Source organism: Triticum urartu, chromosome 1 (assembly GCF_003073215.2).
Source record: "Triticum urartu cultivar G1812 chromosome 1, Tu2.1, whole genome shotgun sequence".
Taxonomy (NCBI): domain Eukaryota; kingdom Viridiplantae; phylum Streptophyta; class Magnoliopsida; order Poales; family Poaceae; genus Triticum; species Triticum urartu.
The window spans coordinates 580,693,565-580,705,794 of NC_053022.1; the positions used below are offsets into that span (position 1 = coordinate 580,693,565).

A 12,230-nucleotide genomic window follows, 5' to 3' on the forward strand; every position below is an offset into this window, starting at 1 on the left:
GGTAGAATAAATATTCCCTCGAGTTCTATCGACCACTGATACAACTCTACGCAGGATTGACGTTCGCTTCACCTAGAACAAGTATGAAACTAGAAGTACTTTGTAGGTGTTTTCGGAAAGGCTTGCAAGAAAGTAAAGAGCATGAAAATAAAACTAGGGGCTGTTAAGGTAAAGAAGCAATAAAGTAAATATAGCGAGTGTGGAAAAGTGGTGGTAGGAGTTGCGAAATTACCCCTAAGCAATTGACTACTTTACTAGACCGATAGCAAGTATTATGTGGGAGAGGCCACTGCTAGCATGTCATCCCTGACTTGGAATTCTATGCACTTATGATTGGAACTATTAGCAAGCATCCGCAACTACTAATGTTCATTAAGGTTAAACCCAACCATAGCATTAAGATATATTGGCCCCCCTTCAATCCCGTATGCATCAATTTCTATGCTAGGTTGAAGCTTCTGTCACTCTTGCCCTCCAATACATAGTCCTATCAACATACAAACTAACCCTAGGGTGTGATCCACGCGCGCAATCATATGATGGGCACCAAAGGACAGCAACATAACTACAAGCAAATTAAATCAATCATGGCAATTCATCAACCACCGATAGGACAACGAAAATCTACTCAGACATCATAGGATGGCAACACATCATTGGATAATAATATGAAGCATAAAGCACCATGTTCAAGTAGAGGGTACAGCGGGTTGCGGGACAGTGGACCGCTGTAGATAGAGGGGGGAAGGTGATGGAGATGTTCGTGAAGATGGCGGAGGTGTTGGTGAAGATCGCGGTGATGATGATGATGGCCACGGCGGCGTTCCGGCGCCACCGGAGGAGAGGGCGAGAGGGGCCCCCTTCTTCCTCTTCTTCCTTGACCTCCTCCCTAGATGGGAGAAGGGTTTCCCCTCTGGTCCTTGGCCTCCATGGCATGGGAGGGGCGAGAGCCCCTCCGAGATTGGATCTATCTCTCTGTTTCTCGCTGGTTCTGCGTTCTCTTCTCGCTCTGTTTCACTGTTTCGTATATATATGGAGATCCGTAACTCCGATTGGCCTGAAACCTTCGCCGTGATTTTTTTCCCGAATATTAGCTTTCTTGCGGCAAAAGAAGAGCGTCAACCGCCTTAAGGTGGGCTCATGAGGGTAGGGGGCGCGCCCTAGGGGGGGCGCCCCCTGCCTCGTGACCACCTCGGGCACTGGTTCGCGTTGATTTTCCTTCCGAATTTTCCATATTTTCCAAAAATAAGCTCCGTCCGTTTTTATCCCGTTTGGACTCCGTTTGATATGGATATTCCGCGAAACCAAAAACATGCAACAGATAGGAACTGACACTGGGCACTGGATCAATATGTTAGTCCCAAAAATAACATAAAAAGTTGCCAAAAAGTATATGAAAGTTGAATAATATTGGCATGGAACAATAAAAAATTATAGATACGACGGAGACGTATCAGGAATGAATACTTGACATGCAAAAAATGATAGCAATAAACTTGATACGATCATATGGTATGTTTATAGTTTGGGTCTGGTCCATCATATCATTCTCCTAATGATGTGACCCCGTTATCAAATGACAACTCATGTCTATGGCTAGGAAACCATAGCCATCTTTGATCAACGAGCTAGTCCGGTAGAGGCTCACTACGGACATGTTGTTGTCTATGTATCAACACATGTATTTGAGTTTCCAATCAATACAATTATAGCATGGATAATAAACGATTATCATGAACAAGGAAATATAATAATAACCACTTTATTATTGCCTTTAGGGCATATTTCCAACAATCTCCCACTTGCACTAGTCAATAATCCAGTATTACAAGGTAATGAATCTAACACCCATAGAGTTCGGATGTTGATCATGTTTTGCCGTGGAAGAGGTTTAGTCAACAAACTTACAACATTCAGATCTGTATGTACTTTGCAAATGTTTATGTCCTCCTCCTTGATCGCATTGCGGATGGAATTGAAGCGTCGCTTTATGTGACTGGTCCTCTTGTGAAACATTGGTTCCTTGGCTAGAGCAATGGCACCAGTGTTTTCACAGAACAAAGTCAATGGGTCCAGTAGACTGGGCACAACACCAAGATTTGTCATGAACTGCTTCATCTAGACACCTTCCTTTGCTGCCTACGAGGCAGCTATGTACTCCACTTCGCATGTAGAATCAGCTACCACGCTTTGCTTGGAACTGCACCTGCTTACCGCTCCCCCATTCAGAATATATACGTATCCGGGTTGAGACTTAGAGTTATCTGGATCAGTGTCAAAGCTTGCATCGACGTAACACTGTCAAAGAATCAAATTTTTAGTTGATCAATAGGAGGGACCTAGTTAACTTGTATCCGTGGAAAGAAGAAAGAAACTTTTACACCATGTCAAAGAACACATAGAAGAAAAGAATATTCAATTGTTTGGTTCATTCTTCAGTTCATCTATTTGTTTGTATATTAATTTCTAGATTTCTGGACTTGGTTGGGCAAACAAATAAACAAACATATGTCTCTGCTTTGCTATGCAATCTTAATCTTTGGATGATCTTGTTTTACCTCAAGTTTCTCTCTCTCTCTCTCTCTCTTGTTAGCTTCAACTACAATGCAAGGCTTCTTTGTGTGTGGCTTTGTTTAGAGTGTTTTGTGTGAATGTGGCATCATTTGGTCAGTCAAATAACTAGGCTGATTCGGATTTAGCAGAGGTCCAGTTCCAGGTTCAGGTCCAGGACTGGGTGTGAACACCTCAGAGGAATACCCACACAGCAAGAAAGAGCCCACAAGTGTCAAATGGTCCCTTTCTTTGGAGGACGAGCTCTAGTCAGCCCTGTACTTTGAATAGTGTCAAAATGATCCCCGTCCTAAGCGTCTTTAGATACATCCATATCTAGACAAATCTAAGACAAGTAATTTCAGACAAAGAATGTATTTTGAAGTTTTGATGCTGCAAATCACATGGTTATTCATCTGCTGCTCTTCCCACTGTCGTCTCTAGTTTGCCCTTTCAGTGATTGTGAGGTGTGTATGTGTAGGTGAACTAGGAGAAGATTTAGGTGTAGCTCCCATTCCCAAGCCATATTTAGATGTAAATCAACTGGATTGGTCATTCCTATTTTGATTAGTCTATTTTGATCTAGTTTTATAGTGGTATTAGGCACATATGGAGTACTTATCTACATTCATAGTAGCTATAGTCTTTATTAGACCTTATTTCAGTAAATCTTTCATTTTGGGCATATAAATTTTTAAGTGTGCATAGTAGCTTTCTATAGCAGCAAGAAATATTCTGATGGTATTAGTTAACTAGTGTTCTAAACTTGCGTGTAGTTCGGCTGATGGAAGCTTTGAAACAAGGTTCCATTTTCATGCCAGGGACAAGATGGCGCACAACCTCCTCCACCGCGTCCTCGCCGACACTGCTCTCTTTTGATTGATCCCAGTCCGTCGTCGCTCTTCGATCGCCGATCTTTACCTTAATCTGGTTTATTTCATTCGATTTGATGCAAACTCCATCGAAGAATCAAATTTTAGAGTTGCTCGTAGGCAAAGAACAGAGAGAGCTCGCCCCATGTCAAAGAAACTTAGCAAGACAACAATGTTTGTTTTCTTGTGGCTTTGTTCAGAGTGTTGTGTGTGAATGTGGCGTGATTTGGTCAGTCAAATAGCTAGGCTGAGTTGGATTTAGCAGATTCAAGTTCAGGACCGGGTGTGAACTCGTCCGAGGAATACTGATAGTGCAAGAAAGAGCACCTTTGCTTGTTCATAGTCATAGAAGAGACTGAGAGAGTGAAGTCTGAGTTTTGGGAGGTTGTTAACTTAGATCCTAATAAATGATGAAACACAAGAAAAATGATTTACACCATACAAAAAAATGAGAAAAAGGCTTTGTTTTTTATTCAATTGTTTGTTTTAAGTGAATTAATCCCAATGTGTCATCGCTTTACCTCGCTCCTCGATTGATGATAATGCCCTCTAGGACTCCCCCCCCCCCCCCCCCCCCCCCCCCCCCCACACCCACACACACAAACAAAATTCTCAGGTTGGCTCATATGTCTTTCCCCCTTTCTGCTTTGTTAGTTATTAGAGGCTTCTTGAATTTCCAATTCCCTATTTTGTATTTATTTTGTAAGCGTGATATAAAAACTATCCATTCACTCATATTATATTTGTTTTGGTTAGTTTCAATCATATCCGATCCCAAAAGCCATCAAAGGCAATATCAGATTAGAAGGTCGCCCTTCTCAAAGCGTATATCACCAAATTTGGTAAAGGTCTTTGAGAGCATCTACAACCGGAAGTAGAAAATGTGAGTTGCCAAACGCCCGCAGATGGTGAACAAAGCAATATTGTTTGCCATAAACATGGCACAATTGCGTAAATTCTGAGTGACTCCTCACCTAATGTATATTTTAGACATGACTTAACTAGACTCCGGATATATGCGTTTAACGTTTTGTTGGAAAGTATAGAGTCTACCCAATTATCGCATGAGCCAGATTTATTATGATATAAAATTTGCACCAGAACAGGAAATTCTTGGTCAACCATATGTATAAACTCCTAGCTCACAATGGTGCACAAATTCATGTCTAAAAATTAAAGATTCCACTATAAGCTAAGACACTCGTGTGGTATCTCCGCAAATAAGTGATCCTAAAGATGGACAACCTTACGAAGTGTAACTTTCATGAGAGTAATCATTGGTGCTTTTGTGATCATGATGGGCCCTAGCCCATCAGAGCCAGGGCACTTGTATTGTCCAGGGTGTCCACCGCAAGAGCCCCTAATCAGCACCTTCAGCATACGTTAGGCAATTGTTGCTCCCAGGCGAGCGACATTTGGGACGTCGCTCCCAGGTTCGTCGCTCGGCTCCATGTACAACCCAAGATGCTCGCCTACTCACCAGCCATCTCACTCGCTGGCTCACTGTTTAACATACTAGTCGCTACCAGTTCAGGAAAAACCAGAAACACGGTTTTCTAAAAAAACAGGAATTTTAAAAATTCATGAATTTCATTTTTTTATGGATTTTAAGAAAGTTACAAATTTGATAAAAGATCATGAATTTTAAAAAGAAGTTCACAAATTAAAATAAAATAAAATAGGAAAATTGCCAGCTAGGTCGAAACGGGCCACAAGAGCTGGCCTGTCTACCTGCCTAGACTGGGAACCTAAGAAATCTGCAGAGAAGTGGTTCCCTGCCAGAACATTGCCAACACAATCTATTGGATTCTATTGTACTCCCTCCATCCGATAATATAAGAGCGTTTTTTACACTACCATTTGGGTGCCACATATTCTCATGCTCCTTTGTCTTGGATTTTATAATAGTATGTGAAATTGTAGTGCTATACTTGGTGGCTCTAGCCAAGATGATTGAGTTTGTTTTCAGTGTGCTGAGCCTGTTTACATAGTATATATTTGTGTAAGTATGCTATCCGATATTTGTGTAATGCCATGCTCTTCTGCCATGCTCTTCCAGTCTCCTGCCATGCTCTTCGTCATGTCGACCGACATGCCGTGCGCCTACTATGACGTCCATGTCGATGCATTGCACGTCAACGAGTTCATGCGCCGCTGCGACAGAAGGACCGACTCAAGGCATAGTCACCCGTCGACGCTGACACGGCGGCTTCTGCGCGGTTCACCCATCGATGCTGCTCTCCACTGCATCAATGTGTTCCCGAGCAGCCTCCTGTGTGCCGCGCAGAGCGTGCACCCAATACTGTCGAGCCGCCTCCACCTTTCGCCCTCTCGCACATATACGGAGTGTTTTTTTAAGTGAACCTTGTTTAGCAAGGCAACATGACTTCACATTCAAAGATCTCCCTCATGAATGAAAATGTTGCGCACTGATCTCCCGGATGATATTGCCATGGCGGCCGCTGATATGCGTCTTGATGTCATCGATGCCTTCTCTCCAGCTTAGTTATCTACCATGGCGGCCGCTGATATGCGTCTTGATGTCATCAATCACCACCTTACAGTCAAATACTGTTACGGCATCTACAATGATAGATAACTAAGCTTTTCATGCAACCTTTTGGGCCAACGCCACACTTGACTGTGGGATTTAACAAATGAACCGTTAAACGGCCAAGAAAATCATCTTGACGCCCGTTCTAAGCCTCTGCGTTGTATGTTTGTTTAGAGCCAGATGGACAAGAAGGACCATAGCCTCACAGTAAACCAAGGCTTCCAGAGTGGTAGAATCACCAACTCGTGTGAATGTAACCGCCGAAGCACCCAAAAAATTACCTTGAGTATCCCGGCAATGGCACTCCATGATTCCGAGCTATATTTTTTTGCAGGTGGATCCTTAGCTAATTGATCTAGAAACCGCACCATCAACTTTAATATCAGTGAAACCCGCTCGAGGAGGGTCCTGTTTCTCTCAGTGACAGTTTTTCGAGAATGCTAGGCTGATTCGTTGGTAAGTCCAGCTTGTAAGCAACATTGTCACACATAAAGTTTACAAAAAAAAGGTTGGTGGAGAGAGTGCTCTTAAACTCATTCCATGGATACAATTTTTCCGGGCATACCACACTACTCATAGGGTCACCAAAAGGGTGATAATCTGGTCGTGCGACATAAATCAAGCATAGTAAAGATCTGTCTATTTGCATACGACTCCCTAGTCCCTAGTCTCATTCATGGATCAGCGTGTGTCCATACATTTCAAAATGTTCAATAAATATTACAATATTGTTCAGAATATAAAAAATGTTAGCTTTTATTAAAAAAATCTTAAAATTCAAATACTTATTCAAGTTTTAAAAAATGTTCATGTTTCTCAAATATTATTCACAATTTCCAAAAGTGTTCAAAAAAATGTTCAAAGTTTCCAAAAGTTTTTTCCTTTTTACTTTTAGCTTTTTCTTCTTATTTTTTCCTTATATTTTATTTTTTCAAAAAGAATTTCACAAACTAAAAAATATTCTAAATTTTAAAAATCTTCATATGTTTTTTAATGTGTGCAAATTTGAAATAATCTTCATGTCTTAAAATTTTATTTAGAGTTTCGAAAAATGTTTTTGTTTAAAAAATCATTCATACACCCAATTTGTTTTTCACCTTTTCAATTTTTGTTCATGTTTCCGAAAATAGTTCTTGTTTTCATATGTTAAAAAAAAAATCTCATTTTAAAAAATTTGTTCACATTTTTCCATGTTCATGACTTAAAAAGTGTTTGAGTTTTGAAAAAATAGATCACAAATCTAAAAATGTTCACATCTCCAGAATTATTTCACTATTTTGAAAAAACATCTAGTATAAATAAAAAAAAGCAACTTCCTATCGCTTGTGATAGTTCTTCTACTTTAGTGTTGCCTATTATACACAAAAGCTTATCAACTTTAGTGGCGGCACGCCTTCGACTCGTTTCAGTGCTTGTAGTCACCGCTAGGTGGTCTATGAATCTGGATGTAGTTTTTATTATTTGTTGGGTTTGCTGTACTGCCATGATTAGAGATGAATTGATCGAAAGTTTCCCGGGAAAACAAAAAACTCTAGTGGCAGGTCCTACATTCCATCCCTCACACGCGCACTCTTTTTTTGCGCGGGGGGGGGGGGGGGGGGGGTGATTTCGCTGTTTGTACCACTCTCTGCTCGGCTGGCCCAGCCAAGGGAGCCCCATGTGAGTTACGTGTTTATTCAAGGCATAGAGCATCAAAGAGCGTGGGAGTTATATGTCGCTTATAGCAAGACTACATACCGTCTCGCCTGAATCTTTTCCCTGCATGCTACAATATCGGCACGACCCATTTTCACACGCTCACAGTAGCTACTTGGGTGTTTTTTTTAGTAACACCCAAGCAGCTACTTTTTACATTTTTAGTAGCTTACATGGCCCATTTCCATCCAGGCTTACACGGCCCATTTTCATATACATAAGAATTTTTTTACATATTTGTTTAACATTTTCTAAATGGATAATCAAAAAAATTCCATATATGTTGTAATTTTTTTGTATACATCGGGAAAATTTGTTTTATACAAGTTAATATATTTTTGAAATACACGATCAACATTTTTCTCATAAACAAAGTATTTTTGTATATATTTTCCGCATACATGACAAACATTTTTCTGTACACGTTTAACATTTATCAAAAGCTTGATAATTAATTTTCAAAAACTTGATTAATGTTTTTTGAAATGCTTGATTATTATTTTTTAAATACATGATGAACCTTTTTCATACACATTGTATTTTTCTTGTATACATTTTTCGTATGCATGATAAAGATTTTCCATATAGACATTAAACATTTTTCATATGCTTAGTTAAAAAATTCAAATGTTTTACGTAAAGTGTTTTTGTAATATATATTTGTAATATTTGAACTTTTTAAAATAAAATAAAATAAAAAGCAAAATGCGAAAACAGAAAATGTACATAAAAACGACAGTGGCTTGTGGTTTCCAGCGTGCCGGGCCAGTCTATTTAGTGAGGCGTCTGATGCGAGCGCACCCTACAGCTTGCTAACAGCAAGACATAGGCGCGCCCATTAAAGAGGGCTCCGCAGGCGTCTGAGCGGTTGCTAGCGCTTGCACGATGCTAGCACCACCGTGGTCGATGTACGCGCGCTCGCTCATGCTAAAAAATGGATCTGGTTTTTTATTGTTTAAAAAATGTGAAAAATATCATATTTTTATTTAAAAGTCCACAAATTTGTTAAAAAAGTTCATGAATATAAAAATGTCTGTGAACTCAAAAGTTGTTCACCAAATTTTTAACTATCCATATATTTCAGAATGCCCATGAGTTTGGATTTTTCATGGATTTAAAAAATGTTCATGGCTTTTAAAAAAGTCCATGATTTTGAAAAAACATGAATTATAAAATCTAAATAAGGTTAAAAATGTCATTATTTTTTTAATAATGAATTAAGAAATTGTTCACAGTTGATTTTGGCAAAATTTTAATGTGTTCAAGAAGTTTATAAAAAGGTATATTTTTTTCACTGATATAAACAAAAAGCAAAAAAGAGAACACTATTCCCTCCGATCGGAGTTAATGAACTCAGCAGATCGGAATTAATTAATTGATAGATAGAAAAAGCCATCAAAAATATCTAATTCATAGAAAAGTAATTAGAAAACCGGAAAGGAAACACAGAAAAAGAAAAGAAAAAGAAACCGAAGGCCGGCCGCGTCCAGTGAGATTGGCGAGATGTGACACAGAAATTACAAAAGAGAAAAAAGAAAAAAAAGAGTCCTCTTTGTTTTACCAGTGTAGAAAAAATGCACACACACGAAAAAAAACGAGCAGACGGTGCCGCCGGGCGGTGGGCGGCGGGCGGTCGAGATGCGACCACGCGACCCGAGGCGGTGAGCCGCCGGCCGGCCGTCCATCGGCATCGCCTTGCTTCGTCCCCAGGGCAGCTCCCGTGCCCATGCCCGCGCACCCACCCACCTCCAACCACTCACTCCCTTCTCCCCCTTGCCTCCGTCGCCATCGCCGTCTCCAACTCCATCCATGACTACCCAGCAGCAGCAGCTCCAGTCCACGGCCGCCTCCTCCTCCTCCCCACTACCACCGCCATGGCCCTCCCTTAGGCTTAGGCTTATTCTTGGACCCGCGCGCTCGTCGCCATGGACGCCCTAGGCGCCGCGCTGCCGCGGCTGGCCCTCGCCGACGCCGACGCCGGGCCGGACGACGCGTGCGGGAGCCCCTGCTCCGTCGCCAGCGACTGCAGCAGCGTCGCCTCTGCCGACTTCGAGGGCCTCTTCTCTCCCTCCGGCGCCGACGCGGCCCCACCCTCGCTCCTCTCCGACGACCTGCCCGCGGCCGCCGCCGAGGCCGCGACGGTCCCCGGCGGCGCCTGCAGGAGCGTCTTCGCCCTCGACTCGCCGCCGCTCTGGGGGCTCGAGTCCGTCTGCGGCCGCCGCCCGGAGATGGAGGACGCCGCCGCCGTCGCCCCGCGATTCTACCGCGTCCCGCTCTGGATGGTCGCCGGCGACGGCGCCGCGGTCGACGGCCTCGACCGCGCCTCCTTCCGCCTCCCCGCACACTTCTTCGCCGTCTACGACGGCCACGGCGGTGCCCAGGTCGCCGACTACTGCCGGGACAAGCTCCACGCCACGCTTGTTGAAGAGCTGCGCGCCGCAGAGGACCGTGTCGGCGGCTGCGACGACCTCAGCTCCCTGGACTCCAAGAAACAGTGGGAGAAGGCGTTCGTGGACTGCTTCTGCCGCGTGGACGCCGAGGTCGAGGCGCCGGACAGCGCGGGCTCGACGGCGGTGGCCGCAGTCGTCTGCTCGTCCCACATCATCGTCTCCAACTGCGGGGACTCGCGGGCGGTGCTGTGCCGGGGCAAGGCGCCATTGCCACTCTCTTTAGACCATAAGGCAACATCACCATTTTCATCACATTTGCTCATTACCCCTGCAATTGCCTCTGAGTGCTTGAGTTCATCAGATACACTGTCTGAATGTTGCATTTATTCTCGATTCAGCCCAACAGGGAAGACGAGTACGCGAGGATCGAGGCGCTGGGCGGCAAGGTCATCCAGTGGAATGGCTATCGAGTTCTCGGTGTTCTTGCCATGTCGCGCTCCATCGGTACGCAATTTTCCGCTCCTGAATATTTCAGAGCAAAGTTATGTACTGTGTACCTCCAATCTCATTGAGGTCAACGTTTAACTTTAGGTAGCGAGTTTCTAGTAACGTTGTCAAGGAAAATCCTTTGCTCTGCACTGCACTAGTTCTTCTCTGTTCTTGGGAAAATTGTTGGTGATATCTGAATTGCTGGCAAAAGTTTCATGACTGATACTAATTTTTGACATAGTAAAGTTAGTGATCATTTGTGTGATGGTCTTTAAAAAAGTGGGCTAGCATAGATAACAAATACTGCTCACACATCACAAACTGATGATTACTAAGACTGCACAAGTAGCAGGGTGTAGTCATGCTTGCTTACTAAGGAATGGATCATATTCCCATGCTTGTATGGTCTTTCCCTCAACAAATTATTCAGCGACTGACTGAGTGATTTGATTGAACTTCTGAACTGGATTCCTGGTTATGATTGTGTTGTTGATCTACTTGCAGGGGACAGATACCTGAAACCGTACATAATCCCGGTCCCTGAGGTGACGGTCGTTGCCCGCGCGAGAGAGGATGAGTGCCTCATCCTCGCAAGCGATGGCCTCTGGGACGTGTTGTCGAACGAGGAGGTGTGCGACGCCGCTCGCAAGCGAATCCTACTGTGGCACAAGAAGAACGCTACCGCCTCCTCGTCCATCTCCCGAGGACGAAGCGGCGGCGATGGTGGCTCGCCGGATCCCGCCGCTCAGGCGGCCGCCGAGTACCTATCCAAGCTCGCCCTCCAGAAGGGGAGCAAGGACAACATCACCGTCCTTGTGGTCGACCTCAAGGCGCATAGGAAGTTCAGGAGCAAGACTGACAATAACAACAGATAGTTATAAGCAACCTATAGGAAGCTCAAGACCAAAACCTGATGACAGTGACAGTGCATATACAAATTATTTTTTGTTTCAAAAGTAGTTAGATTTGAAACATGAAAATCATATGCACAGATTTTCTTGGAAAAAGTGCTTTTAGAATAACATAATTGTGTTGATCCTTGCACATACACTGCAGTACAAACTAGCAGTTAAGTTATATTTTGAAGACCCATGTCAATGTTCAAAATGTCACCTTCTCATGTCGTCCCCTTCGTGTCCTTATCTTTCTTCGTCTTGTCGACCTCCTCTCCGGCACCGGCATGGAGGTAAGCACCTTACAACGACCCTCCCATCCTTGCATTGTTATTGTTAGGTCATTAGATAAGGAATTTCCATAACAAGCTCTCAATCGAAGGTGTCCTCCCAAAACACCCCACTGACTACATTTTCAATTGGTTTATTTTCTTGCAGTTGTGGTTGCCTCTAGGACAGTGGAAGGACAGTGCGATGACAAGCACGGTGTTGAGCAACATTAAGTTGATCCACTACATCAACAGAAGACAACCGTCGGACTAATCTTCGCTGGCCGCGTGCCTCAGTACTTTGCTTTATTTCTACACTTCTGCTAGATGAATGTGCACTGGGTTGTAATATGTTGATACTTTTTTCTTTTACTTTGCTGTTAGAATCTCATGTCTTTATTAGTTTAAAGTTGGGCACGTTTTGCGTGTTTCTTCTAAAAGAAGTATTGGGTTTATTAGATTCTTTCTCTCCAATCATATGTTCCCTTTTCCTGGAATGGATAGAGAATCCTCTTTGG

At 43.2% G+C, this 12,230-nt stretch overlaps 1 protein-coding gene across 1 annotated transcript; it reads left to right on the top strand.

The window, feature by feature from the left end:
- The first annotated feature begins 9,247 nt into the window (after positions 1–9,247).
- Positions 9,248–11,679, top strand: LOC125532389 (protein phosphatase 2C 53-like). The gene is made up of 3 exons (XM_048696457.1): positions 9,248–10,352; positions 10,460–10,565; positions 11,055–11,679. Exons 1-3 carry the CDS (start codon positions 9,597–9,599, stop codon positions 11,423–11,425), a joined length of 1,233 nt encoding a protein of 410 aa, XP_048552414.1. The 5' UTR covers positions 9,248–9,596; the 3' UTR covers positions 11,426–11,679.
- Positions 11,680–12,230: the final 551 nt, after the last annotated feature.

What these genes read in the sequence shown, in the direction of transcription:
- LOC125532389 (XM_048696457.1), top strand. Translation starts at nt 9,597, where the DNA reads ATGGACGCCCTAGGCGCCGCGCTGCCGCGGCTGGCCCTCGCCGACGCC. An exon ending in CACTCTCTTTAGACCATAAG is followed by an intron (nt 10,353 to 10,459) that starts GCAACATCACCA and finishes TTCTCGATTCAG; the next exon opens with CCCAACAGGGAAGACGAGTA. An exon ending in TGCCATGTCGCGCTCCATCG is followed by an intron (nt 10,566 to 11,054) that starts GTACGCAATTTT and finishes ATCTACTTGCAG; the next exon opens with GGGACAGATACCTGAAACCG.